Source organism: Rhinoraja longicauda, chromosome 2, assembly GCF_053455715.1.
Source record: "Rhinoraja longicauda isolate Sanriku21f chromosome 2, sRhiLon1.1, whole genome shotgun sequence".
In the NCBI taxonomy this organism is placed as follows: domain Eukaryota; kingdom Metazoa; phylum Chordata; class Chondrichthyes; order Rajiformes; family Arhynchobatidae; genus Rhinoraja; species Rhinoraja longicauda.
In genome coordinates this window covers 79,760,966-79,787,868 of record NC_135954.1, presented here as the reverse complement: position 1 = coordinate 79,787,868, position 26,903 = coordinate 79,760,966, and the positions used below count along the sequence as shown (strand labels likewise).

At 42.2% G+C, this 26,903-nt stretch overlaps 1 protein-coding gene across 1 annotated transcript in view; it reads left to right on the top strand.

Moving 5' to 3' along the window:
- bzw2 (basic leucine zipper and W2 domains 2) overlaps nucleotides 1–26,903 on the top strand; it is a 60,231-nt gene that overhangs the window by 10,964 nt on the left and 22,364 nt on the right. Inside the window, exons 2-3 of the mRNA XM_078428836.1 lie at nucleotides 22,149–22,213; nucleotides 23,521–23,697. Coding sequence (XP_078284962.1) covers nucleotides 22,156–22,213; nucleotides 23,521–23,697 — 235 coding nt within the window. The 5' untranslated portion in view covers nucleotides 22,149–22,155. The remainder of the gene's footprint in view (nucleotides 1–22,148; nucleotides 22,214–23,520; nucleotides 23,698–26,903) is intronic.

Below are 26,903 nucleotides of genomic sequence, written 5' to 3'. Positions count from 1 at the left end.
AAACCGAAGATCTCAGAGAAAATCCTCACGGTCACAGGAAAAAAGTACAAACTCTATACAGACAGTACCCGTAGTCTGGGTTCGAACCCGGGTCTCTGGCGCTGCATGCGCTGTAAGGCAGCGGCACGTGGCGCAGCAGTAAAGTTGCTGCCTTACAGCGCTTGCAGCGCCAGAGACCCGGGTTCGATCCCAACTACGGGTGCTGTATGTACGGAGTTTGTACATTCTCCCCATGACCTGCGTGGGTTTTCTCTGGGTGCTCCGATTTTCCCTCGCACTCCAAAGACTTACAGGTTAATTGGCTTGGTATAAGTGTCAATTGTCCCTGATGTGTGTCGGGCTGTGTTCTGAAATTCTGAAGCAGCGTGTCAATGCTATTTTAAATATAACGCTGAGAATTTTAAAAATCGCTACTTTTGAAAAGTAAAACAAAATACCTGAAAACATTTAAAATAATGAAAAATATTACTGCAAACAATAATAATTGAAAGATGTTACCACCTCATTCTTTTTTCCATATAATGATAAAATCTCCATTGAAATGAAAGGTCTTCAGAATCTTTTTTAAAAGGAAAAAAACCCAAAAATGCTGAAAATACTCTCAGACATCATCTGTGAAGCAAAAAGAAGAATTAACATTCCAGGTTTTTTGCTATTTTATCAGAATACATCTCATTATCCAGCTAATTTGAACCACACTATAATTTAAATCGTCAAATGCCTCCACCTGCAACATCTCTAAATGATACTTTCACTTGCAGGTCCTGAAAAATTGTGCAGACTCGAAACTATTGTGCAGACTCGAAGTTTAATTTATATTGTCATGTGTACTGAGGTACTTTGAAAAGCTTTTTTTTTGTATGCTCTCCAGTTAAAGAAAAGACCATACATAAATACAATTAAGACATCCACAGTGCACAGATAAAGGATAAATGTACAACATTTAGTTCAAGATGTAACATTGTAGTCTGACAAGGTCCGAATAACGATAGTTCAAGTTCACCAATGAAGCAGATGGGAGGTTAGGACTGCATTCTAGTTGATGAGAGAACTATTCAATTGCCTGATAACAGCTGGGACAAAATTGTCCCTGAATCTGCAGGTGTGTGTTTTCAAACTACTGTACCTTTCGCTTGATGGGAGTGACCGGGTTGAGACAGGGCATTTATTATGCTGGCGGCCTAGCCGAGTCCAGCGTGAAGTGTAGATGGAGTCAATGGAAGTGAAGTTAATTTGTGTGATGGTCTGGGCGACATCCACAACTCTGCAATTTGATGTGGGCTGGGGAATGGGGCTGTTCCCAAACCATTAATACGTTGCACGTCATTCCAGGATTTATATGCTAACAAATCCTGATCAACCTTACATGTTTAGTGCACCAAATCTTGCTGCTAAAAAAGATAATGTATCATCGGGGAAATAAGGGATGCATCTTTGTTAGCTGAAGCAGTGTGACTAAAATAAATTTTGCCAGGATTGCACATGGTATTTATTTTTTGACTTGTACTAACACATAATAGACAATAGGTGCAGGAGTAGGCCATTCAGCCCTTCGAGCCAGCACCGCCATTCAATGCGATCATGGCTGATCACTCTCAATCAGTACCCCGTTCCTGCCTTCTCCCCATACCCCCTCACTCCGCTATCCTTAAGAGCTCTATCCAGCTCTCTTGAAAGCATCCAACGAACTGGCCTCCACTGCCTTCTGAGGCAGAGAATTCCACACCTTCACCACTCTCTGACTGAAAAAGTTCTTCCTCATCTCCGTTCTAAATGGCCTACCCCTTATTCTTAAACTGTGGCCCCTTGTTCTGGACTCCCCCAACATTGGGAACATGTTTCCTGCCCCTAACGTGTCCAATCCCCTAATTATCTTATATGTTTCAATAAGATCCCCCCTCATCCTTCTATGAGTACTGTAGGCCACAGTAATGAGCAAAGAAAAATAATCAAGTATCCTCATCTTCAAGTTACCAATATGGAGACACTGTGGGTACCCATCTCAATTGTAAATTACTGTAATTGTTGAAATCGTGATAAGGTCACTCCAGAGCAATGCATGTAACCTATTAATCAGGTATAAATAGAAAGCGTTGTTAATGTCAAGATTCATTGATATGGATTCTTCTGAAAAGAATGATTTGCTCTCATTGGGAGAGATTCAATTTAAGGACACCCTGAGCTCTTGACTTGTGAATGAAAGGATTTAACTTAGCTAAGCTGGCAGATATAGTGGAGAATTATGTATTCCCAGTATTATTTTTTAATGTTCATTTTCTAAAGCAAACTGTTGTAGCCCAAGGGTTCGGGCTATTTTGTGTAATCCTGATGCCAGTTCATGTTGTTTAATGATTTGACACAGCTGCAAATGTTTAATGCCAGTGGACTAAAGTGCAAATTGCTCATTCCACTTTGCATTTTTCCTGAAGGCATCAACTTAACTTGAGATATAACAAGAAAACGTGCAGAAATAGATCAACCTCCCAAAAAAGGACGATGACCAAAAAAGGACACTTTCCAACAGATCCTGATTTAATTTGCATTATAGAAAGTATTTATTACCCTTTTAAATCAATGACACCAGCAAATTATAACAAAGGACAGCTTTCCATTCGCAATGTATATGTACTACTTAAAACCTTAATCATATAATTTAAATTGGTGGTAGTAGATGGTGATTACACACAAGCAGGGATCTTATGTAATGGAAATCTCTCCTCAACATACAGATCAGCAAGGGAACTCCACTGAGATTACTTAATTTGGAGCCTGCAGTCACCTTCGAGGATGAAAGAACAGAGTTGGGAATTTGTTGGTATTTTTGAATCCTGAATTAACAGGAGGTTGGTCTGAATTTGTTAAGATTACTGAAGGTGAGATTTTCCAGTGTTGAGAAGTGAGGCGTAATTGGGGGGGGGGGGGGAGGAAAGCAATGAAGACTGGGAGCTTGTGGTTAGAATGACCTAATTTGTTTTTATATTTGTATTTCCCTTTGCCTTCTCTTTCACTGTTGAAACCTCTCACTGTGCAGCTATTGGCATCAAAGTACAAAGTCCTTCTCAACTATTGTGAACCAAATTGGAGAAAGTGTTGATGGTGTTATCCAGCACCTTGGCATACACTGAGATGCCTGCTGCAGGTAGACCAGATCTGGAACAGGGACCAGGACCTCAATGGTGTTTTAAATGCAAATCCAGACACATTCATAAAAGTTATGACCTGACTTAATTTGATATGTGTGTCCAAAAATCCCATGATAAAATCTTCAGGAATGGTATATAATAATAACTTGCCTGTGCAGAATCTATTCCCCAAAATAAGTTCATAAGTCATAGGAGCAGAATTAGGCCATTTGACCCATTGAGTCTGCTCTGCCATTCAATCATGGCTTCTCCTGCCTTCTCCTCATAACATTTGACACCCTTACCGATCAAGAACCTATCTCCGCTGGAAAAGTACCCAAAGACTTGGTCTCCGCAGCTGTCTGTGGCAATGAATTCCACAGTTTGACCTGATAAAGAAATTACTCCTCATCTCCTTTCTATAGGTACCTCCTTTTATTCTGAGGCTGTGCCCTCTGGTTCTATCTAGACTGTCCCACCAATGGAAGCATCCTCTCCACATCCACTCTATCTAAGTCTTTCATTATTCGGTAAGTTTCAATGCGATCATCCTTCTTATGTCCAGTTAGCACAGGCCCAGATCTGTCAAACACTGCATACATTAACCCAAACATCGCTTAGAACATAAGTCTGAAGAAGGGTCTCGACCCGAAACCTCACCCATTCCTTCTCTCCCGAGATGCTGCCTGACCTGCTGAGTTACTCCAGCATTTTGTGAATAAATCGCTTAGAACATTTTTGTCAAGCACTTCTGGACCCATTGCAATGCCAGGCATCCCTCCTCAGATATGGGGCCCAAAACTACTCGCAATACTTAAAACTGCCGTCCGGCCAGTGCCCGATAAAGCCTCAGCATTACGTCCTTACCTATAACAGCTTCCTTGGACCACTGCATGTATTCTGATGCAGATCCTCGCGTACTGTCATTGGGGAAAGAGTTTCTAAATGTAAGCCCAGTGACAATAAAAGATCTGTGAGATGGAATCTTGAGCAAAACCCAGTGCTGGAGGAACTCAGCAGGACAGGCAGCATCGTTGGTGGGAATGGCTAGGCGACATTTCGGGTTGGGAGCCTTCTTCGGACTGTGAAGAACAGTCCAATATGCAAGTCAAATTGCGTATAACTCGGAGAGCAGTGATAATTTCCAGCATGTTTGGTTGTCCTTGCATTTTTTCAATTGAAACTTTCCTTTTTAGTCAATTCAACTCACTCTCCCTTTGTGTTCATTGTAACTTCCTTTTGCTGTCCAACTAACTTGTTTGGCATTTCCCACAAGAACATTTTTGCATAAATAGCAGCTTTTCTAACCTTTCGGAATGATGACTGATCCATTTGAGAGTGAAATACAATTCTTTACACGACAGTTTGTGTGTTGACAGAAGATGGTAGTTCCTTGCCTGAATAGCTATTCTCCATGGATAAACCTAGCAGGTGTATATCAGCAAATGTCTGTTGGAGACACTGTACATGTTTATCCGCGGGATAGGGGATTGGGAGAGGGAGGTGATGAGGAAAACGAATGAATGAATACTTTATTATCACATGTGACAAGTCAGTGAGATTCTTTGCTTGCATACACAAGGTATGCAAATAGTTGCTCATAAAGGGCAGTTACAAAGTACCCCTGTGCCAGGTCCCCCTTTGTTCTCCCCCTTTTGTCATGGCGGTCCCCCCCCCCGGCCGGGTTCCCCTTTGTTCTCCCCTCTTTGTCATGGCGGTCCCCCCAGGCCAGGTCCATCTTTGTTCCTTCCCCAGCAGCGGTGTCCTCACGTTAATGTATCCGCCTGGTCCGTCTGTTGGCGTCATCATCGACTGCCACACCAACCTCTCCGTTATCGCTGTCGAGTACTTTCCAGGCGTTTCCGTGGCGCCAGGCTGCAGCCGCGGGCTCTGCAGACCCAGGCACCGTTGGCTTCGTTGACTCGCGAGGCTCCACCTTCAGCCCGCGAGGCTCCTGCCATCGAGTCTTCGACCTGAGGGGCTCTGGCTCTGACGGGATGGGCCGTTACATATTTTGTTTTGACATGCGGCACAATTCCAGGTACCGTGTGGCTAGTTATTGTTCTCTGCTGGTCCTCCTATTGAAATGAGCTGTTATGATGTGTTTCCGGCTGTATATATATGATGATATGATATGATATGATGAATCAAATAGAAATGTTTTGGTAACAGGAAGTTCAACTGGGTCATGTTCACAATATGGAGCAGAAGCGGAACATGCTGGAAGCATTCAGCAGATCAGGCAGGATCTATGGTGGCAAATGTTAATGTTTAAAGTCAAAGGGCCGAGACCTGAAGTGTCAAATCAGCTTCTATTTTCATAGATGTGCGACATGCTGAGTCTTTCCAACATCTTCTGTTTTGTTTCAAATTTCCAGCATCCGCAGTTCTTTTTAAACTTCAGACTGTTTTGCCTTTTCAGTTGTTAACATGTTTCATTTCAAATGCAATGTTGGAAATTGAACTGTTCACTGCTTGGACCCATTCCTGAAGCAAAATGGTTGTGGTCAGTGCATTTCTTTTGTAGACAAAGAAGAGTCCCGACCCAAAACGTCGCTTATCCATTTCCTACACATATGCTACCTGATCCGCACAGTTACTCCAGCACTTTGTGATGAGTGGATGAGATAAGAAAGGGATGTGGGCAGGTGTGATCTGTTGGTTGACAGGGTCAGGCACCAAAAGTATAGCAGGTGACCAGGTTGGGGAAAGGATACCCTGGGTGGATCAGAATGAGGGAATAGGGCACAGGGGGGTTCAAGTTACCTGAAATTGGACTACCCAGGTGGAATGCAATGTGTTGTTCTCCAGTTTCCATTTTTCCTTGCTTTGGCAGTGCAGAAGGCTGAGGACAGACAGGTCAGTGTGGGAATGGAAATGAAAAGAGGAATTGAAATGACGTTCTACCAGGAGCTCAGGATGGCTCTTGTGGAAGAACGCAGATGTTCCTGCACCCCTTCCCCTCTTCCATCTGGCTGCACCTTCCCTTCATCCCTTTCATCTGCTACCAGTGCCTGTCAGCCCCTCCCTTGCCGCACACTCACCACTTTGTACACCCTTTCGACTCTTGGGCCTGATGCAGTGTCCCGACCCAAAATGCCAACCATCCCCTTCCCTCCACAGATGCTACTTGACCTGAGTTCCTCCATCAGTGCGGTTTTAGTGTTCTACGTTTCACTACCTGTAATCCCTTGTGTCTTCGGACAAAAGAGTTAGCTTGCTTTTACGGGGGAGCTGCATGTGTTTGGCAGCATAAGAATATTCTTGGATCTGGGGTGGAAGGCAAACACCACTTTTCACATTACTAGGAATTAAAATCAAAGAAAGACAAAGCGTGCTGAGTAATTCAGCAGTTCAGACAGCATCTCTGGAGAACATGGGTAGATGACGTTTCAGGCCGGGACCCATGTTCACACTCAATTAACAGTAAATTTAGTTTAGGACATTTGGTGTCTTTGAAAAATAAAAGAGGATCAGCCAAGTTATTTGGATGACTTGATATCTGGTAAAATTGACCTGATACTCTCAGAAATGTCTTCCTTTGTGAAATTTTCTGCTTTGCAACTGTGCACTGAATTTTCAATTTAAAGCAAATTTGGGTGATAATTGAAGAATTTGGATATTTTAATGTTGATTCAAAACAAACCAATAAAAATGAAGAAACACTTGCTGTGTTTCTAGGTCAGTGTTCAATAGTTCTTAGAAAATGGAGATATCCTAATTACTGTCGATGCTGCCCAGGTGATTATTGAAGACTGTTTATATCAAAGCCTAACTTTTTTGGCAACTAAACACTAATTGCAATGAGGAGAGATTTTCCAAAGAGAAAAATCTACAATAAAATGTGCATGTAATTAGTGCTCTGGCTTTCCCAAATGCACATCCTGTGTCGGAAAGAGATGTGATGTGAGTTTTCAGTAGCCAGCTACTTCATGCACTGCAGTTAGTATGCGGCAGTACTCAAATTCACCTCTCAACAGTGCAAGCCCTTTCAAAACAATCGGTGCAAGTGCTTGAGAGGAAGCTTTTATAGGATCATAAACAAAATGATGACATGTAGGAGGACATTTAGGACTGGTGCTTGCTGATCGATAAATTATTTCCCAGCCTAATCCCAACGTACAGCAGGTCCAGTCTGTAACCCTACAGGTCACATCCAAGTACGTTTTGAATATGAAGAGGGATGATGTTCCTTAGTCGATCTGTTCCAGATCCCTTCCAACGTTTTGGTTTTAAAGAAAAATACCCTCAAAAACTCCTGTCGATTATTTCAAACCAGTGCCTGGATCCTTCCTATTTACATTGACATACCTCACAAGACGTACAAGTGAGTTATATACTTCACAATTCCCTCTTGGTTTTCTGTTCTAAACTAGTCTATCCAATCGCTTCTCTTAGCTATAATTTTCTAGTCCTAGCAACATTCTCATATAAATTCTCTGAACTCTCCCCAGTGTAATCACCTCTTTCCTGCAATGTGCTGTTCAAAACTGCATGTGGTATTCAAGCTGCAATTTGACTCGCATTGAATACAACATTATCTCCTTGCTCTTGCGTACTTTCTCACCACAAATGAAAGAAAACATGCCAAGTGCCTTTTTAACTACGTTATTGACATCGTGCTATCTTTAAAGATCTATGGGCACATATTCCAAGGCCACTCCACTTCTCATCAATTATGTATTCTCTTGTTTGTTGCACTTCTTCAGACCATTCTTCTCTGAACAGACTTTCCTGTCCTGCAGTTAAAGCTTTCATCCACCCTGATAACATGTCCAATTTTTGTTTAGCCTTAAAAATCATTAAGACCTGTACATTCATGTTTAAGCCATTATTATGTACCACAAAAAGAGCTACATTCTTTAAGATTTACTCACTTTTCAGGGTCTGACTATTAAATGTTACATCCCTTCTCTGGCAACAACTTGATTGTATTCATGTATAGGATTTTTGACTGGATAACACACAAACTGAAGTTTTTCAATGTACCTTGGCCCAAATGACTATTATAACTAAACTAGATTTTATTGCCGCTCCTTAATAGTACAGGGATGGGACGAAGGGATCCCATTTGACGAAGGGATGGTCACAGAATTATTAAGGAAGCAGTTTCAGGATTTGGATCCAGTAATGATAAAGGAACTAATGTATTTCCAACCCAGAATTCTGTGTTACCTGAAGAGGATTTTGCAAGAGGCAGTGTTCTCTTATGCCAACTGCTCACATCTTTCTTGACAATGGAGGTCATGGGGCTGTTACTGCTGGGGTCTCAGCAATGGTCATAACATTGAATGTCAAGTGCAGTCGGTTAGAATCGGAGCTTAGCTGCCAAGGGAGTTTCAGGCTTTTTGGGGGTTTTATTTTGGTTAGACCACCACATGTTGAAAATGGGCATTGCCTGGCATTTTTGGGGCTTTGGTTCTGGGAAAATCTCATCTGTTATCCATTCTGTAAAGCCCCAAAGGAATTTAGTATGTTTTTTTTTTTTCAATAAGCCTACACCTCCCTCTAAATTCTTGAGAGTATAGGCCCACCATGATTATTCTCTCAGTCCGCAATCTCCATTCCAGGAATCAACAAGGCAAATCTTTGATGCATTCCTTATGACTCTTCCGTGGGTCAAGCAGACAAACCTGCTCGTAACGCATCATTAGTGTCAGGCCCCTATATAATGGGAGTAGTAAATCGTCACTTTTGTACTCAAATTCCCTTTAAATAAAGGCCAACGTATCTTTTATCTTCAATTTGAGTTGAGTTTATTGTCACGTGCACGGAGGTACAGTGAAAAGCTTTTGTTGAGTGCTAACCAGTCATCAGAATGACAATACATGACTATTCACTGTTCAGATACATGATAAAGGGAATAATGTGAATAACGCTTAGTGCAAGATGAAGCCAGTAAAGTCCGATCAAGGATAGTGAGAGGGTTGCCAACGAGGTAGATAGTAGTTCAGGACTGCTCTCGAGTTGTTGGTTGGATGGTTCAGTTGCCTGATAACACATGGGAAGAAACTGTCCCTGAAGCTGGAGGTACACTTCCTAGTTGCTTGTCTACCTAATAATTACATTTGTGATTCTTACGCAAGGAGCAACAACGTAATTTTCTATCTCTCAACCTACCAAGCTATACAGCTTTGCGATTTCCATGTAATGTTTGCCCACTGCCACAGCTGGTCTGTCCTTATAAAGGCTCTTTACATCCTCCTCTCTACTCTCAATCCCACCCAGCTGTGTATCATCAGCCAAGTTGCAACTATGACATTTGATGTGTTTATTTCCACTCCATTTTCCATCCATCAACCAATTTTCAAACCTGCTCATTTATTACATCCATTTACTCGTGCTCCAAGCATGTGGATTATTTTCAAACACCTTCCTCAGAATCTAAATTACCACACCAGTAGGATTTTCCTAATCCATTTTGCTGGTTCAAATTTAAAATAATAAACGGAATTATTAAATCTAAATTTCCTTTTATAAATGTGTTTACTGTTTCTCATCCCATTTTTCGATTTCTTAGAGTCGTGCTGTCTCTTTAAAAAAAAAAAATTCCTTAATACCGATGGGAGTTCTAAGTCTTGTGGCATCTCACTGGCAATAGGTTTCCTGACACAAATACACCCGTACTCTCACTGAGTGAAAATTGTCTCCAACTTGCTGCACTCCTCTTCATCCCATGAACTTTTACTGTACTGGCCAGCCAGCCACATGGGACTGTGCTGGACTCGATGTGATGCATGTCACTTGCACTCTATATCAATCAGGCTGGTTACCTTTGCAACTAATTCAATTAAGTTTTGTCAGGCATGACAAATCCATCCTGACAGTTCTCGATGAACCTGTTCTCTATCTAAACAGGTTTGTATTGCGCCTCAGAATTATTCCAATAATCTGCCCACAAACAAAGTTGCAATAATTGCTCTATAATTACTTGGTTTATCTTTATGCCTCTTTAAATCACAGTTCAACATTTGTGGTCTCCAATCTTTTGGCACCATTCCTGTAGCCAGTGAGGATTAACAACAAAAATGCTCAAGGCCTCAGCTCTTCAAGTGATAGGTGGATGCGGGGGGGGGGGGGGGGGGGGTGTTGGCAGATGGGTGGATCAAAGACAGAGAAGGGAAGAAGATAAAAAGCTGTGAGATAAAGAGAGACGTTGCAAAATCGAGTAATAGTGGAAACGGACCCATCGGCCCAACTCAGGATAAAAATCAGATTAATTTGTCCACTAACCATTAATTGGATCCAACCACGGCTCGTTTGCTTGTGGCCGGGATCGGAACAGGCTTTAAAGGGAACGTGTCATCACAAGAGTCAAAGTATTTTTATAATCCTTTCCTAAACTGAACTTCTAATTGAAAATCAGCAACTCCTTTCAAACAAATAGAACTGGCTTTACCCTACTAACCATGGTTAGCGCAATGCTGAGGTTACAAAGTATATTGGGGGCCACTTGTCCAGGAGTGTAGTGAAAGATCAGAGTGTGCTCATCAGATGTTCCTGCCCAGTGACCCAGGTTCAATCTGAACTATTGTCTGTGGAGTTTGCACGTTCTTCCTGTCACCCCATGCTCCACAGCTTTCCTCCCACATCTGAAAGACTTGTTGATAGGTTAATCAGCTACTCCAATTTATTCTGGTGAGGGTAAGTAGCAAAACAAAAATCAAAGGCAAGTTGATGGATATGAGAGAGATAATTTGCTGTGTTTCAGGGAAATAATTAAAGGGGGAAGAAGACTGATGGATCTCACAGTTGGGAGCTGGAGTGAGTTTGTCAGCTTATAGACACAATGCTGAAGCAACTCTGGAGAGAAGGAATGGGTGACATTTCAGGCCGAGACCCTTCAGACGGATGTCAGGGGAGTGGGCGGGACAGATAGAATGTGGTCGGAGACAGTAAGACTGGTGGGAGAACCGGGAAGGGGAGGGGTTGGACAATGGAGGAGGCCCAGGACAGAAAGGTCAGATTGGGAGGGGGAGTTAAAGGGCTGGGCAACCGGGAGATCAGATAGGTTGAGGCTTTTTGTCAGGGGAGTTTGTTCTGGCCTATGATACATTTAACCTAACAACATTTTAAAGACATTTGGACAGATACATGATAGGAAAGTTTTAGAGGGATGTGGGCCAAACACAGACAGGTGGGACTAGTGTAGATGGGGCTTCTTGGCCGACATGGGCAAGTTGGGCCAAGGGACCTGTGTCTGTCTGTATGACGATGGGTTTATAATTTGCCCACTTTAAAATATGAGTTGAAATATGTTTATTTTATTCCATATTTTAGCTATGAAAGATTTCAGCTACTGAGGAAAATTGTATGATGTACAATACATTTTCAAGACGTTTTGTGTAGTAAGATGAAGTTAATATTGCAGCAGAAGAGAAAGATGCTGAAATAGAGAGGAATTGCCCAGCAGTTTTGATCGCATAAAAATCGATTTGTTCACGTGGTGTACAATTGTCCTTCACTATCCTTCAGTCTTCCTTACTTGTACACGTGATTCAGTGGAACAGGAGGAATGCGCATCCTACAGTTCTGTTTAAAAATAGATGAGAAGAATAAACCTGATATCTCCATCATTTTTTGTTAGTGCATTAACCTGTGTTGTTGACTGCTGAGGGTAAAATTTATCCTCGCTTGGAACAGTTTTGTCTGAACTCCAGAGGCATCTGCCACATGTATGGAGGCCCTGACGGAAGTAAAAGGTGTGAATTATTATTGGTACGGTATCAATAGGAATACAAGCAACACAACCCACTAACCTACTCACTATTTCACAGGATCATGATTTTTTTTACAGCTGAACCACTTTCCTGTCCTATTCCACTCTCCCTTGATCCCTTTAATACCCTGAAATCAAGCAATCACTGTTTTCAATGTAGTGTTTAAAGTTCTCTACCCCCACTCCTTTGAGATGTGATGTGAGTTCAAGCCCCCTGTCCTCCTTATGTCTACCCTGTTGGAACCTCCAGAACTTTGTATGGTTCCGTAAGATTGTACAGGTGCTCCTCAGCTTACAATGGGGTTCCGTTCCGAGAAACCCATCGGAAACCGAAAATATTGTACGTCGAAATGCATTTAATACACGCGATCACGTGGCCGGAAGCGAGCTGCGGCTCGCTACCGTTTGCACCATCGCAATGTCAACTATCGCAAGTGGAAGCATCATAAGCTGGGGAGCATCTGTATCTCATCTAAACTCCAAGGGACTGAGGCCTGCCCCGCTCAATCTGCTTTCATTTCATGGACCCACCATCCCAAGAACCACACTGTTGAATCCTCAATGTATTGCCTTTGTAGTAAATTTATCCTTTATAGGAAAAAGAGTGAAATTAAATTTTCAGGTACAATAATTATATAAGATTACTGTATATTACTGTAATAAGTCACGTTTACGCAAATCCTCTGGCAATAAAGGCCAACGTACCATTGTATTCCTATTTGCCCACTGCCCACTGCTCCTGCACATAGCTTGCAGTCAATTGTCTATAAAGATGCTTGTTTCCATTTGAACAGTGGGAGGAGTTGGCTGCGCCTAACGGCTGCGGCTCTCTGGCAGTCTGTTTGTCTTTTTTTCTTTTTTTTGTTTGTGTCGGTGTTGGGATGGTTTTTGTTTCTGTTTTTGGCTGTGTATGTGTGGTGGGGGGGTGGGGTGTGGGGGTGGGGTGGGGCGGGGGAAACCTTTCTTTTATTAGGTCTCTTCCCCGGGGCGCAGCTCGCTCGCGGGGCCTTCCATCGCCGGCGCGGCTCGGCTGCGGGACTTAACATCGCCAGCATGGCTCGGCCGCGGGACGTTTCAGTGCCCGGTGCGGCTCGGCCGCGGGACGTTTCAGTGCCCGGTGCGGCTTGGCCGCTGGACTTAACATCGCCAGCGCGGCTCGGCCGCGGGACGTTTCAGTGCCCGGTGCGGCTCGGCCGCTGGACTTAACATCGCCAGCGCGGCTCGGCCGCGGGACGTTTCAGTGCCCAGTGCGGCTCGCCCGCTGGACTTAACATCGCCAGCGCGGCTCGGCCGCGGGACGTTTCAGTGCCCGGTGCGGCTCGGCCGCGGGACGTTTCAGTGCCCGGTGCGGCTCGGCCGCTGGACTTAACATCGCCCGGTGCGGCCGCGGGACGTTTCGGTGCCCAGGGCGGCTCGGCCGCGGGGCCTTCCATCCCCTTGCAGGGGCTGTGCGTGTCGTTTGCCTCGGTAGGGGTCGAGCTGCCTGTCCGTGGGTGCGGGGGGAAGAGAGGGGAAGTTTGTTGCCTCCATCACAGTGAGGGGGTGTTTGGAGTCACTGTGATGGATGTTTGTGTTGGGGTCGGGTGTCCTGTGTTCTTTTCTTTTTTGCTGTGTTTTGTGTGACTGCTGAAATTTCGTTCAGTGTAAAAAGCCGAGTGACAATAAAGTGTTGTTATGTTATGTTATTTCAAATCTCTTGTCATTTACAAAAATACTCATAATTTCTGTTTTTATTTCAAAAGAAGAGGATACATTGCAGAATAGTATCATGCAGTTGATCTTAATTCACAGACTGTTTAAATGGAGTGCCATGGGTGTTGTATTTCATGGGGGTTGCTAATATTTTATCTTACGACTACATTGGGGGTCACAGGCACTTAGGTTAGCATGGAGTCACTGAGCCATGGAGCATCTGCTTATACTCAGAACGTAGAACAGTACAACACAAGAAGAGGCCCTTCGGTCCACTACATGAACCGAATATGATGCCAAATTAAACTAATCTCTGCTGCCTGCATGTAATCCACATCCGTCCATACCCATCCAAAGGTTTCTCAAACACTACTATCTTATCTGCTTCCACCAACTCGCTGCTGATATGTTTGATGCATCAACCACTCTGTGTCAAAAAAGACTTGCCCCATACATCTCCTCGTCTTCTTTAAACGCTTCCCCCTCCCCACCCTAATCTTAAAACTGTGCCATCTAGCATGAGACATTTTGCTGGGGCAAAGTTTCTATCTGTCTACCCTATCTGCGTCCCTCATAATTTTATAAACTTTCATCAAGTCTCCCTCAGCCTCCAATGCTCCAGAGAAAACAATCTTTGTCCAATCTTTCCTTCAAGCTAATAATCTCTAACCCAGGCAGCGTCCTGGTAAATCTTCTGTGCCCTCTCTAAAGCCTCCACACCCTTCCTCTAATGGGGTGACCACAACTGCACACAATACTCCAAATTGCCATTCTCCAAACTGTATACACTATTTTTAAGTTCTTCGGTATTACCTGGCGTTATTGGTTCATGTCCTACTCATTGCTTTGTGATCTCAAACTGAATTCACAGCACGTACATATTTGGTGATTGTAACATTAATTATGGATTCATCGCATCCCCAGCACTTTTCCTTGGATGTGGGCGCCTGCTACCTTCAGTGAAATTCTGCCACTGTTTCAAATGAAAGTGAGAAAAACACATTTAACTAGTTTAATTTCAAGCTATTGATTAAATTATCCAAAACAACTATGCAGATTTTGTCCAGCCCGTGCATTGCTTTGTGGATAAGTTTCAGTTATCTGATGTTTGTCTGTCTCTGCCTATTCAAACAATTGAGAATTCTAAATATTCAAAGTATGAAAGTTGCAACATGTACCTTAATTTACATGTTTACATCCAATAAATGTGCAATTTATTTCAGAATGGTTCAAGATGGAACATTTGACCCAATGAGTCCGTGCAGGCACTGGCTTGCCCCTCTTCCCTGCCCTCTAACCATAGCCCTGCTAATTTTCCTTCAATTGTTTATCCTGCTCTCTTTTGCAAGGCATGCAAAGATTAGCATGCCTTGACCACTATTGCTGGCAATACATTCCACAGCCAAACCACGTGCTCTGGAAAATATCTTTTCATCCTGGCACTCAGCTTTGGGCAGTAAACAATATCTCTTCAGATTTTCCTCATCTGCAAGTTTGTTGGAAAGGATGTGCTGAGAAAATGGAAGTAATTTGCACAGTACAAGTCCATGCTCCAGCGATTCTTGTAAAAACTGCTTGCGAGTTTGTCATAACAAGTTGCATTAAAAGGATAATTAAAGTGTTTCTATTTTAGCTATAGATTGCTAAACATGCAATGTGAGTGATGCACACACCTAGTTCAACTAGTGACACATTGACTGTAATTGTATTATTTTTTTAACAACACAATGCGAGAGAATTTAGTTACAGGTATAGTCTTTACCTCTTTTCAAATCAAAGGCCAAAGCAGACTGAAGCCGCATTTATTTTTAAACTAAAGCTTTTCTGTGAAATTCAGTGAAGTGTGTCTGCAGGTGTGTGCAATACTTATTCCAAGGAATTGGTACTTAATGCTTCATCAGGTTTTAAGCAATTGTTAATCATTGCATGTGTTTTCATGTGTTAAGTTTCTTTTTAAAATTCAGTGACTCCGTTTGAGCACGATGAGCATGATATATGAACAATTTTTGCAGGCTAGAGATAAGTAGGATGCATTATCACCTGTTCTTTATGAACAAATAGTCTGAAGAGAGAGATGGCTGGCTTTAGGTTGTGCCCTTGATCATTTCCAAGTAAAATTCTGTGCAGTGGGAAATTGGACACATCCATACACGATGTACTTTGGTGCATCAGAGGTTCTCCCACGGACAGTCATGCACCTGATCATATCACAGGTTGCATGTCATTATATTTCCTTCCTTGCTGGCATAAAATGGAGCTTTTGCGGGTCACTAAAACCTTGGTTAAAGGTGCCCAAAAAATTGAGGAATAACCTGCTGAGATCACCGATGCCACATCAATTAAAGGATCCTCATTTTGACATCAATATTTTGAACATAGCGTCTGTCAGCCTTAGTTTACAACATAATTTACATTTGGAATCTATTCACTGGGTATTCCATCACTGATTGCAGGTTTTTTTCATAATGCACATCTGAACTCCACGATGTATCCTCTGGCTCATTAACCATATAACAACTACAGCATGGAAACAGGCCTGTCCGGCCCTACCAGTCCACGCCGACCATTCTCCCTGACCTAGTCTCATCTACCTGCACTCAGACTATAACCCTCTAATCCTCTCCTATCCATATACCTATCCAATTTACTCTTAAATAATAAAATCGAGCCAGCCTCCACCACTTCCACCGGAAGCACATTCCATACAGCCACCACCCTCTGAGTAAAGAAGTTCCCCCTCATGTTACCCCTAAACCTTTGTCCCTCAATTCTGAAGCTATGTCCCCTTGTTGGAATCTTCCCCACTCTCAAAGGGAAAAGCCTACCCACGTCAACTCTGTCCGTCCCTCTCAAAATTTTAAAAACCTCTATCAAGTCCCCCCTCAACCTTCTACGCTCCAAAGAATAAAGACCCAACCTGTTCAACCTCTCTCTGTAGCCTAAGTGCTGAAACCCAGGCAACATTCTAGTAAATCTCCTCTGTACCCTCTCCATTTTGTCGACATCCTTCCTATAATTTGGCGACCAGAACTGCACACCATACTCCAGATTCGGCCTCACCAATGCCCTGTACAATTTTAACATTACATCCCAACTTCTATACTCGATGCTCTGATTTATAAAGGCAAGCATACCAAACGCCTTCTTCACCACCCTATCCACATGAGATTCCACCTTCAGGGAACAATGCACAGTTATTCCCAGATCCCTCTGTTTTACTGCATTCCTCAATTCCCTACCATTTACCCTGTACGTCCTATTTTGATTTGTCCTACCAAAATGCAGCACCTCACACTTATCAGCATTAAACTCCATCTGCCATCTTTCAGCCCACCCTTCCAAAAGGCCCAAGTCTCTCTGTAGACTTTGAAAATCTACCTCACTATCAACTACACCACCTATCTTAGTATCATCTGCATATTTACTAATCCAATTTGCCACACCATCATCCAGATCATTAATGTAAATGACAAACAACAGTGGACCCAACACAGATCCTTGGGGTACTCCACTAGACACTGGCCTCCAACCTCACATACAATTGTTAACCGTTACCCTCTGGTATCTCCCATTCAGCCATTGTTGAATCCATCTTGCAACCTCACTATTAATACCCAACGATTTAACCTTCTTAATCAACCTTCCATGTGGATCCTTGTCAAATGCCTTACTGAAGTCCATATAGACAACATCCACAGCCTTGCCCTTATCAATTTCCCTGGTAACCTCTTAAAAAATTCAAGAAGATTAGTCAAACATGACCTTCCAGGCACAAATCCATGTTGACTTTCTAATCAGGCCTTGATTATCCAAATAATTATATATATTGTCCCTAAGTATCTTTTCCATTAATTTTCCCTCCACAGACGTCAAACTAACAGGTCTATAATTGCTAGGTTTACTTTTAGAACCTTTTTTAAACAAAGGCACAACATGCGCAATGCGCCAATCTTCCGGCACCATCCCCGTTTCTAATGACGTTTGAAATATTTCCGTCATAGCCCCTGCTATTTCTGCACTAACTTCCCTCAATGTCCTAGGGAATATCCTATCAGGACCTGGAGACTTATCCACTTTTATATTTTTCAAAAGTGTCCGTACCTCCTCTTCTTTAATCCTCCTAATTTCCATCACTACTCTACTTGTTTCGCTTACCTCACATAATTCAATATCCTTCTCCTCGGTAAATACCGAAGAAAATAAATTGTTTAATATCTCCCCCATTTCTTCCGGCTCAGCACATAGCTGTCCACTCTGACTCTCTAATGGACCAATTTTATCCCTCACTATCCTTTTGCTATTGACATATCTGTAGAACCCCTTGGGGTTTACTTTTACATTACTTGCCAAAGCAGCCTCATATCTTTTTTTCGCTTTTCTAATTTCCTTCTTAAGATTCCTTTTACATTCTTTATATTCCTCAAGAACCTCATTTACTCCCTGCCGCTTATATTTATTGTATATCTCCCTCTTTTTCCGAACCAAGTGTCCAATTTCCCTGGAAAACCACGACTCTTTCAAATTATTATTCTTTCCTTTCCACCGAACAGGGACATAAAAACTCTGTACTCTCAAAATTTCACCTTTAAATATCCTCCATTTCTCTATTATATCCTTTTCATAAAACAAAAATTTCCATTTCACTCCTTTTAAATCCTTTCTCATCTCCTCAAAATTAGCCTTTCTCCAATCCAAAATCTCAACCCTTGGTCCAGATTTGATCTTCTCCATAATGATATTGAAACTAATGGCATTGTGATCACTAGACCCAAAGTGCTCCTCAACACATACCTCCGTCACCTGACCCATCTCATTTCCTAACAGGAGGTCCAACACTGCCCCTTCTCTGGTAGGCACCTCTACGTATTGCTGCAAAAAACTATCCTGCACACATTTTACAAACTCCAAACCATCCAGCCCTTTAACAGAATGTGATTCCCAGTCTATATACGGAAAATTGAAATCACCCACAATCACTACTCTGTGCTTACTACTAATATCTGCTATCTCCTTACATATTTGCTCTTCCAATTCTCGTTCCTTATTTGGCGGTCTATAATACACCCCTATAAGTGTTGCTAAACCTTTCTCATTTCTGAGTTCCGCCCAAACAGCCTCCCTAATCGAGCCTTCTAGTCTGTCCTGCCAAAGCACTGCTGTGATATCCTCCCTGACAAGCAATGCAACACCCCCACCTCTTGCCCCTCCGATTCTATCAGTTCTGAAACAATGAAATCCTGGAATATTTAATTGCCAATCGCAACCCTCCTGCAACCATGTTTCACTGATCGCCACAACATCATACTTCCAGATGTCAATCCAGGCTCTAAGCTCATCCACCTTTCTTACAATGCTCCTAGCATTAAAATATACACATTTAAGGGACCCATCATTTCTTATTCTCAGTTTATTTCTTTTCCCTTCTTTCTCTCCTACATATTGGGTCTGAGTGTTTCCCTTTTCTGCCTCCTGCCTCACACACTGCCTGTTAGCTATCTGTGTTTGAGTCCCTCCCCCCAACCGTACTAGTTTAAAGTCTCCGCAATTATTTTAGCAAATCTCCCCGCCAGGATATTGGTTCCCCTCAGGTTCAGATGCAACCCGTCCTTTTTGTACAGGATCATCTTGCATTCGGCAGGATAGCAATGACTGGCTCAGGACAGACGATGATCGGTCAAGAAAAACTCTCCCCTGCTAGTAAATCACCATATCCTTCATCACTTGTTTTTCCCCTCCATGACAGCTTTTTTTCTGCAGTTGTTCTGTGGTTGCAATGGGGCTAGCTCTCTCCAGGTCTAACACCTTTCCCAGTAATTAGCATGTCAAAGACACAAGCCTTGGGAACCTTTCATGCTGCTCCTAGAGGGAACTGCACTTGGCCATTGTAGCCCTTGAATCTGACTGTAAACCCATCATTATACCATTTGAAATGCCTTTTTACCTGGTCAGTTGTACGATGATTTTCTGGGCAATTGTCCCAAACTAGGTTTGGTGCCATTCACACCACGGGTTTAGTATAATATGAAATATCAAGAAAGTTAATTTTATCAACATGGTTATTCATGAATATCTCTCACTGGGTAGATTTTATCTGTTATAATACAAATATAAATTTATAAAGCACATTATCACAGTATAAACATTGGTATTTGACTGTACTGCAATGAGGTGTTTTCAGGTATTTATATTTCCATTTAGTCTAGTTTGGAGACAGAGCATGGAAACAGGCCCTTCGGCCCACTGAGTCCACGCTGACCATCAATCACACTGGTCCCATCTTATCCCATTTTCTCATCCATTCCTGACACACTGAAGGCAATTTACAGAGGCCAATTAACCTACAAACCTGCATCACCTCTTTACTTTCTATAATATCTGAAACCTCAAAACCCTGGAATATTGAGTTGCCATCCTCTTCCACGTGCAGCTCTGTAATGGCCACAACAGCGGGCGTCATGGTGGCATAGCAGTAGAGTTGCTGCCTTATAGCGCCAGAAACCCAGGTTCGATCCTGACTACGGGTGCTGTCTGTACAGACTTTGTGCGTTCTCCCCATGACCGCGTGGGTTTTCCCCCGGGTGCTCCGATTTCTTCCCATACTCCAAGGACGTTCAGGTTTGTAGGTTAATTGGCTTTGGTAAAGATTGTATGTTGTCCCTGGTGTGTGTGATAGTGCTGGTGTATGGGAATCGCTGGTCAGCACGGACTTGGTGGGATGAGGGGCCTGTTCCTGTGCTGTTTGTCTAAACTAAACACCATAATTCCATGCACCGACCGATCCATCACAGGTTCATCCGCTTTACTCGTAATACTCCTTGCATTGAAATAAACATATTTAATCTCCTTAATTTCACCATGTTCATTAACCTATCCCTGCCTGTCCTTCCTTTCAGACTTGCTTGTCATAGTGTCTACCATACCATCAGTCCCTCCAACTTACTGACCGGCTACTCTGGGGGGGGGGGGGGGGGGGGATATTTATACGATTTGTTAACTCATTTCAAAGAGCTACACGTGTTGAATAACTTTTTGAAGTGCAATTATTTTGGTATTTAGCTGAATTTGATAAACAACAATGAATTAAATAGCTTATTTAAAATTTAACGATATTTATTGATTGATTGAGGAGCAATGTAGACCAGATTAGCTGGAGAGCTGACTGTCTCTCAAATATTCCCATAGGATAACTAATGTCCATTTAAACTATAGTAACAGCAAGAAAGTAAGACATAAATAAATAATCGAGGCTATACGATTTAGATAATGGTCAGAAATAATGTGTAGTTCAGCAATTTTTAACAAGATTTTAAGACATGAGCTTGTTTTGATGGCAGTGATGAGAAGAGGGTGAAAATCTGAAGAGTTAATCAATCTAGAAGATTTGTAGCAATGAACTGAGTATGTATTTCTCATTTCCTTGTATTGAGAATATATCAGTTTTTATAGTCAAAGCAACCTCATTTTGTCATGTTGGCGTGCACTCTGAAATGACCAGATTTGTCGTCAACAAATGGATGTTGCAAAATAAATCTGTGAGCGTTCTGAAGGGCTCATTTACTTTCTTGGAATATTTAATAACAAATGTGGTTGTTTGGTGGCATTCACGTCGATAATTCTGTACATTGCACATTTTCAAATAAAATGACACCTGAGAACAAATAGAAAAAATTGCAAGTGTATCGGGACTGAAATCAGAAAATCGCTCTACATGATTTCAAATGAGAAGGAGAAATAAAAAAATGAAGGTATTTTGAACATGAACCGTGCATGAATTAAGATCATGAACCTGATCAGATGTATAATTCTAATCAAATATGAGATGTGAATAAACTTTGGCTTGCAACATGACTGGACGCCACTTCTCTTAATTGAACGGAGGGCATTTGAAATGTTAAGAGCAATCATTTATCTCACAAATCAAACGGACACTGAATGAGGAGCACTCAGAGGTCTGATGCAAAAATCTGAAGTGATGAAATGCTGGTGATTTGTCGGGAATAGAAGGGACGGGAACCAGGACTGTAAGATTTATCAGAGCAAATTTCATAGTTGGTTCTCTTTTGTTTAAAAATGCTTTAAAGCAGTGTATTTTTAATGTTCCAATTGTCCATCCCTAATTGCCCTTGTACTGAGGAACATGCTATTCCGGGGGCCATTAAAACTCGATCGTGGTAATGGTTTCTGGGCTGTTTCTTTCAACTGCAACATGACAGGTTTACTTCCATTAATGAATCAGCTGGGTTTTGTGAATTTCCATTAATGAATCAATCTGGGGGTTCTGTGGTTCTATCACTTAAAAAAAAAAGTTTGATTATCCAGATTATTTGAGTTTAAATTCCACAGCTGCCATGGTGAGATTTGAGGGGGTCAAATTGGGACCAGATTCCTCTTGGGGTAATTTGATCGCTGCACCATCACTGTATACTTTGGTTAAAATTAAGCAGCAGGGAAAATATTGACTGTTTGCAGTAAAGTAAATGATGGAACAGCATTTGTTTCCTGTGAACTGATGCAGATATTCCATTTGGCAGATCTGCCCAATAGTGCAACTAAGACTAGGTTTTTCTTCTGCTAATTCCTGCCATGAGTCTAATTTCTTGTTTCTTTCTTTATAGAAAGTTTATGAGTAAGTTGCAAAAGCCAGTGCTAACAGGCCAACGGTTTAAGACCAGGAAGAGGGGTAAGCTTTATAAGCTAGTTCTTTCAATTGCAACATTGAAGAGACAAATCAAGAAAAGTGCATTGATACTAAGAATGACAGCATTATTTTTGTGTTTATTGTAAACATGCCGACCAATCCAAGGAATTTCTAAAGAATTCCGTGGTATCATTTTATTGATTTTTCTATTTTTCTTTCAAATGTGGTTGTCTAGATGAGACATTGACAAATATTACATTTTATTTTTGTGGCTGTAAGATTAAATTGAGAAACTGGTGGCTTTGCGCAATCACTATATAAAATAATCCACTATATAAAATAAGTAGTGCGTGTACAGATGGAGTGAAGATGTCTCTGTTCAGAGCATATTGTACACCACTCTATACTGCACACTTGTGGTCAAACTACAGAAAAGCAAGCTTACAGAGACTTCTGCTATAATGATGCTATGAGAATATTACTTAAGAGACCTAAATGGTGTAGTACAGGGCAGCACGGTAGCGCAGCGGTAGAGTTGCTGCTTTACAGCGAATGCAGCGCCGGAGACTCAGGTTTGATCTTGACTACGGGTGCTGCACTGTAAGGAGTTTGTACGTTCTCCCCGTGACCTGCGTGGGTTTTCTCCGAGATCTTCGGTTTCCTCCCACACTCCAAAGACGTACAGGTATGTAGGTTAATTGGCTGGGTAAATGTAAAAATTGTCCCTAGTGGATGTAGGATAGTGTTAATGTACGGGGATCGCTGGGCGGCACGGACTTGGTGGGCCGAAAAGGCCTGTTTCCGGCTGTATATATATGATATGATGATGTGAAATGTTTGTGGCTGCAGGAATCAATACTTTACAAACTGTTTTAAGAAATCTTATGTATAAATTTATTTGCCGAATTAATGACTCTGAAAATGAAATCATCTTGGCCTTATCAATCATAAGGTTTAGCACTACACGCCACCAATCCCAGCTGTGGAGACATTGGTATAGTTGGCTCGTTGTGGGGCACTGATTTTTTTAATTCTTGGTTTTAAATCATGTATTGTGCTTTTGTGTGTGATTTATTCAATGTAATGTATTGTCTTTTATCTGGATCCTGAGTCTGCAATAAAGTAAAGTATAGTATTGTAACTGATGTCACAATTAGTTAATTCCTTTCAAGAGGCTGACAGCACAAAAACTATTCTCATAGCATGCACAGGTGCCGACTACTCTGCTGCCCTGTGTCTCCATTTTCTGTTCGCCACCTTTAAGTTGTGACTACATTGCTTTAAAGGACAATCGTTTGAGGATGGTGGAAATTTAAAAATCAGTGGTTATGGTTGTGTCTTTTCTGCAGATGAAAAAGAGAAGTTCGAACCAACAGTCTTCAGAGACACAATTGTTCAAGGTCTTAATGATGCGGGGACTGACCTTGAGGCAGCAGCCAAGTTTCTGGATATAACAGGCTCAAGACTTGATTATCGTCGTTATGCCGACACACTGTTTGATATATTGATAGCTGGGAGCATGCTAGGTAAATATGAAACTGACTGCCTTTGATAAATCAGTGACTAATGAAGAGAAGGGTGTTAAAGTGGCCAGAGGGTAAATGCTAAAGGTTTTGTTTTCCTTGATGTGAGTGAGCGGTTCAACAGCAGACAAGCTGAGCTACGGATGTGGTTAATATTTGAAATGGCCATACGATTGTTTTATAATTGAAAAAGTGAAACTTGTGAACACAACCTGAGGACTCGTAATATGGATTGCAGCTTCAGTCATTTTGCCGACGTTTGTGTATCTGCCGCATAATGCATGGAAGACTCCAGTCATGCATCGTGATGTTAATATCATTTGGATGCCACTTCTACATTTTCACTTAAATAGAGGTGGCCCATGCACCTGAATTGTGGGCTCCATTTGAAGCTGGTTCCTGCTGGCCTCCACATCAGCCATTGCCTCCCATACAACACCAGATCCAATCCCTCCGCCCATTGATTGCCAACATTGCCCACCTCCCCATAATTCCTCCTCCTGTCACCATTCAACTGATGATTGGAGCTTCCGACTTGTGAAACCTACGCCACCAATTACGGGTCCACACATCACTATCATTAATTGTCGACACCCAACTCTCACCCAAACCCTGTTGCCCTTTCATCTATATATCAGTTACATCATACAGATAAAATCTCGGGTTTAAGTGCAATAACAAGCTATTTTTAAATGTGCCCATACTTGCTTTCCACTCTCCCAAACCTAGTGTTGACTGATTTCCATTGAAACTCAGCAGTGCATAAAGGAAATCTATTACTTAGTGACAAGCAAGTCAATGCTGTGGTAAAAGCCAGCTTCTTCCAGCTTCGTACCACAGCTAAAATCAAACCATTCCTCCAATTTGACGACATTGAAAAAATCATTCACGCATTCATTTCCTCCCGCCTAGACTACTGCAACTCCCTATACACTGGGATCAGCCAATCATCCCTGTCCCGCCTGCAATTGGTCCAAAACGCCGCAGCGAGACTCCTGACGGGTACCTGTAAAAGGGACCACATCACCCCGATTCTGGCCCCTCTCCACTGGCTCCTAGTACGGTACAGAATCAACTTCAAGCTCCTCCTATTCACATACAAAGCCCTAAACGGGCTTCTCCCCCTCCCCCCCCCCCCCCCCCATATCAAAAATCTTCTAACCCACCATTCTATCTCCAGGTCCCTCAGGTCGGCCGACTTGGGGCTACTCACTATCCCGCGGTCTAGGCTTAAGCTCAGGGGTGACCGCGCTTTTGCGGTTGCAGCTCCTAGACTGTGGAACAGCATCCCTCTCCCCATCAGAACTGCCCCCTCCATCCACTCCTTTAAGTCCAGGCTCAAAACCTATTTCTACTCCTTAGCGTTTGAGGCCCTCTGAGGGGGCGCTGTGAACTGTTTATGTATGTGCTGTTATGTTTGTGTGCCATTGTACGTTCGTTTCTTAGTACCTGAACTGATATGCAGCACTTTGGTCAACGTGGGTTGTTTTTAAATGTGCTATACAAATAAAATTGACTTGACTTGACTTGACTAGTGTCGCCTAGCTTCATGTGTGGCCAATTACATCTCATGTCAAATCAATTACTACTTTATGCACAAATCCTAAATGTTCTTATCAGGCAGGTGTCAAGATCTAATCTACCTTCCAAACATAGAATATAAAATGGTAACTTGAACGGAACAAATTTAAACATGTTTTACAGAGTCTTATTGCCCCACATTTTCTTATAATTCAGAAGGAGGCCATTTAGCTCTTCGATACTAAACTGGCTCGTGAAACATTTCATTCAATTCTCTTCAATCATGCAAACTCCATACAGACAAGCAACCGTAGTCAGGATCGAACCCGGGTCTCTGGCGCTTTAAGGCAGCAATCGACTCCTGCACCACCATGCCGCCCAATCGTACGATTGTAAATGTAGAATAGCGGAAGTAAAAAGAGAGAGATATTTGCCAGGCTTATGACCAGCAGTAACTCGGTTACAGACGTGGGCTGTTAAATTGAATAAATTGAACTCTATGATTAAGGATGTTGGTTTGCCTCTGCGGGGAATGAAATAGATGGCAGCTGTGCTGTGCCCCGGTGGCCAGCGGACTTGCATTGTAGTGAATTATCGGCTTCCTGTGGTGATGCTCTACTAAAGGATGGTGTTTCACATTTTTATTTCATGTATTGGCTCCTGTAATCTGCATCCAGCAGCAAAATGTAGCATAAACTACATCAAGATTGGATATCTTGTATATTTCTGTTTTTCCCGTTCCCTCAGGGAAAGTGTAAATAGGTGAAGCTGGTGGATTTAGTCAGTAGAAATGATTTGTTTTTTTGTGTGATGTCTGCCACTGGTCTAAGTCCATAAAATCACAGCAGCAGAAGTAGGTAGTGTCTTTCATATCTTATGGTGTCAATTTTGCTATATTTGCCTACATTAGTCCACATATCTATTGATCTTCATTATGTCACAAGTTGATGATTTCTGAATCAGTTCATCAAAGCCACCCTGCATTCGTGCTGCCACTGACTTATTTCTCCACTGAGGGAGGCTCATCTTTGGGATTCTGTACCCTGGACAGGCATGGAAGGTTGGTCGTCGATGGCCTAAGTTCATAAGTGATAGGAGTAGAATTAGGCCATTTGGCCCATCAGGTCTTCTCTGCCATTCAATCATGGCTGATCTATCTCTCCCTCTTAACCCCATTCTCCTGCCTTCTCCCCATAAACTCTGACATCTGTACTAATCAAGCGGGACATAGATTGAGCGATTTCTGGACACTGCAGCACCTTGGAATATGGGGATGGCACGAGAATGTGGCTTTTGAGATGAAGGCTCTGAAGTTCAGTCTTTTTACCCATGTTTGACCATAGATATAATTTGATCTGAGGCCAGTGGACTAATCTCACTGCTCCTGCTCTTTTGCCTCCTGCTCTGTCATGGTTACCTTTTTAAAAAAAAAAAGTTTATGCTCATGTCCATTGCTTTGGGATGTTTTATGATGTAAAATATATATTTTAAATATAATGTGCTATTGGATTAAAGTGAAATTTAAACTTGATTTTGATCGTTGGAGTGAACTTTCAAATTAAGTCGTCCAGTGTCTCAAGACCACGTGAACTGTGTAATTCTCGGAACCTTGTAAAAAAGGTGCAAATTCAGGTACTTCTGCATTTTTTTTTTTCCACGTGGTTTTAAATTAGATTAATCCTGTCTTT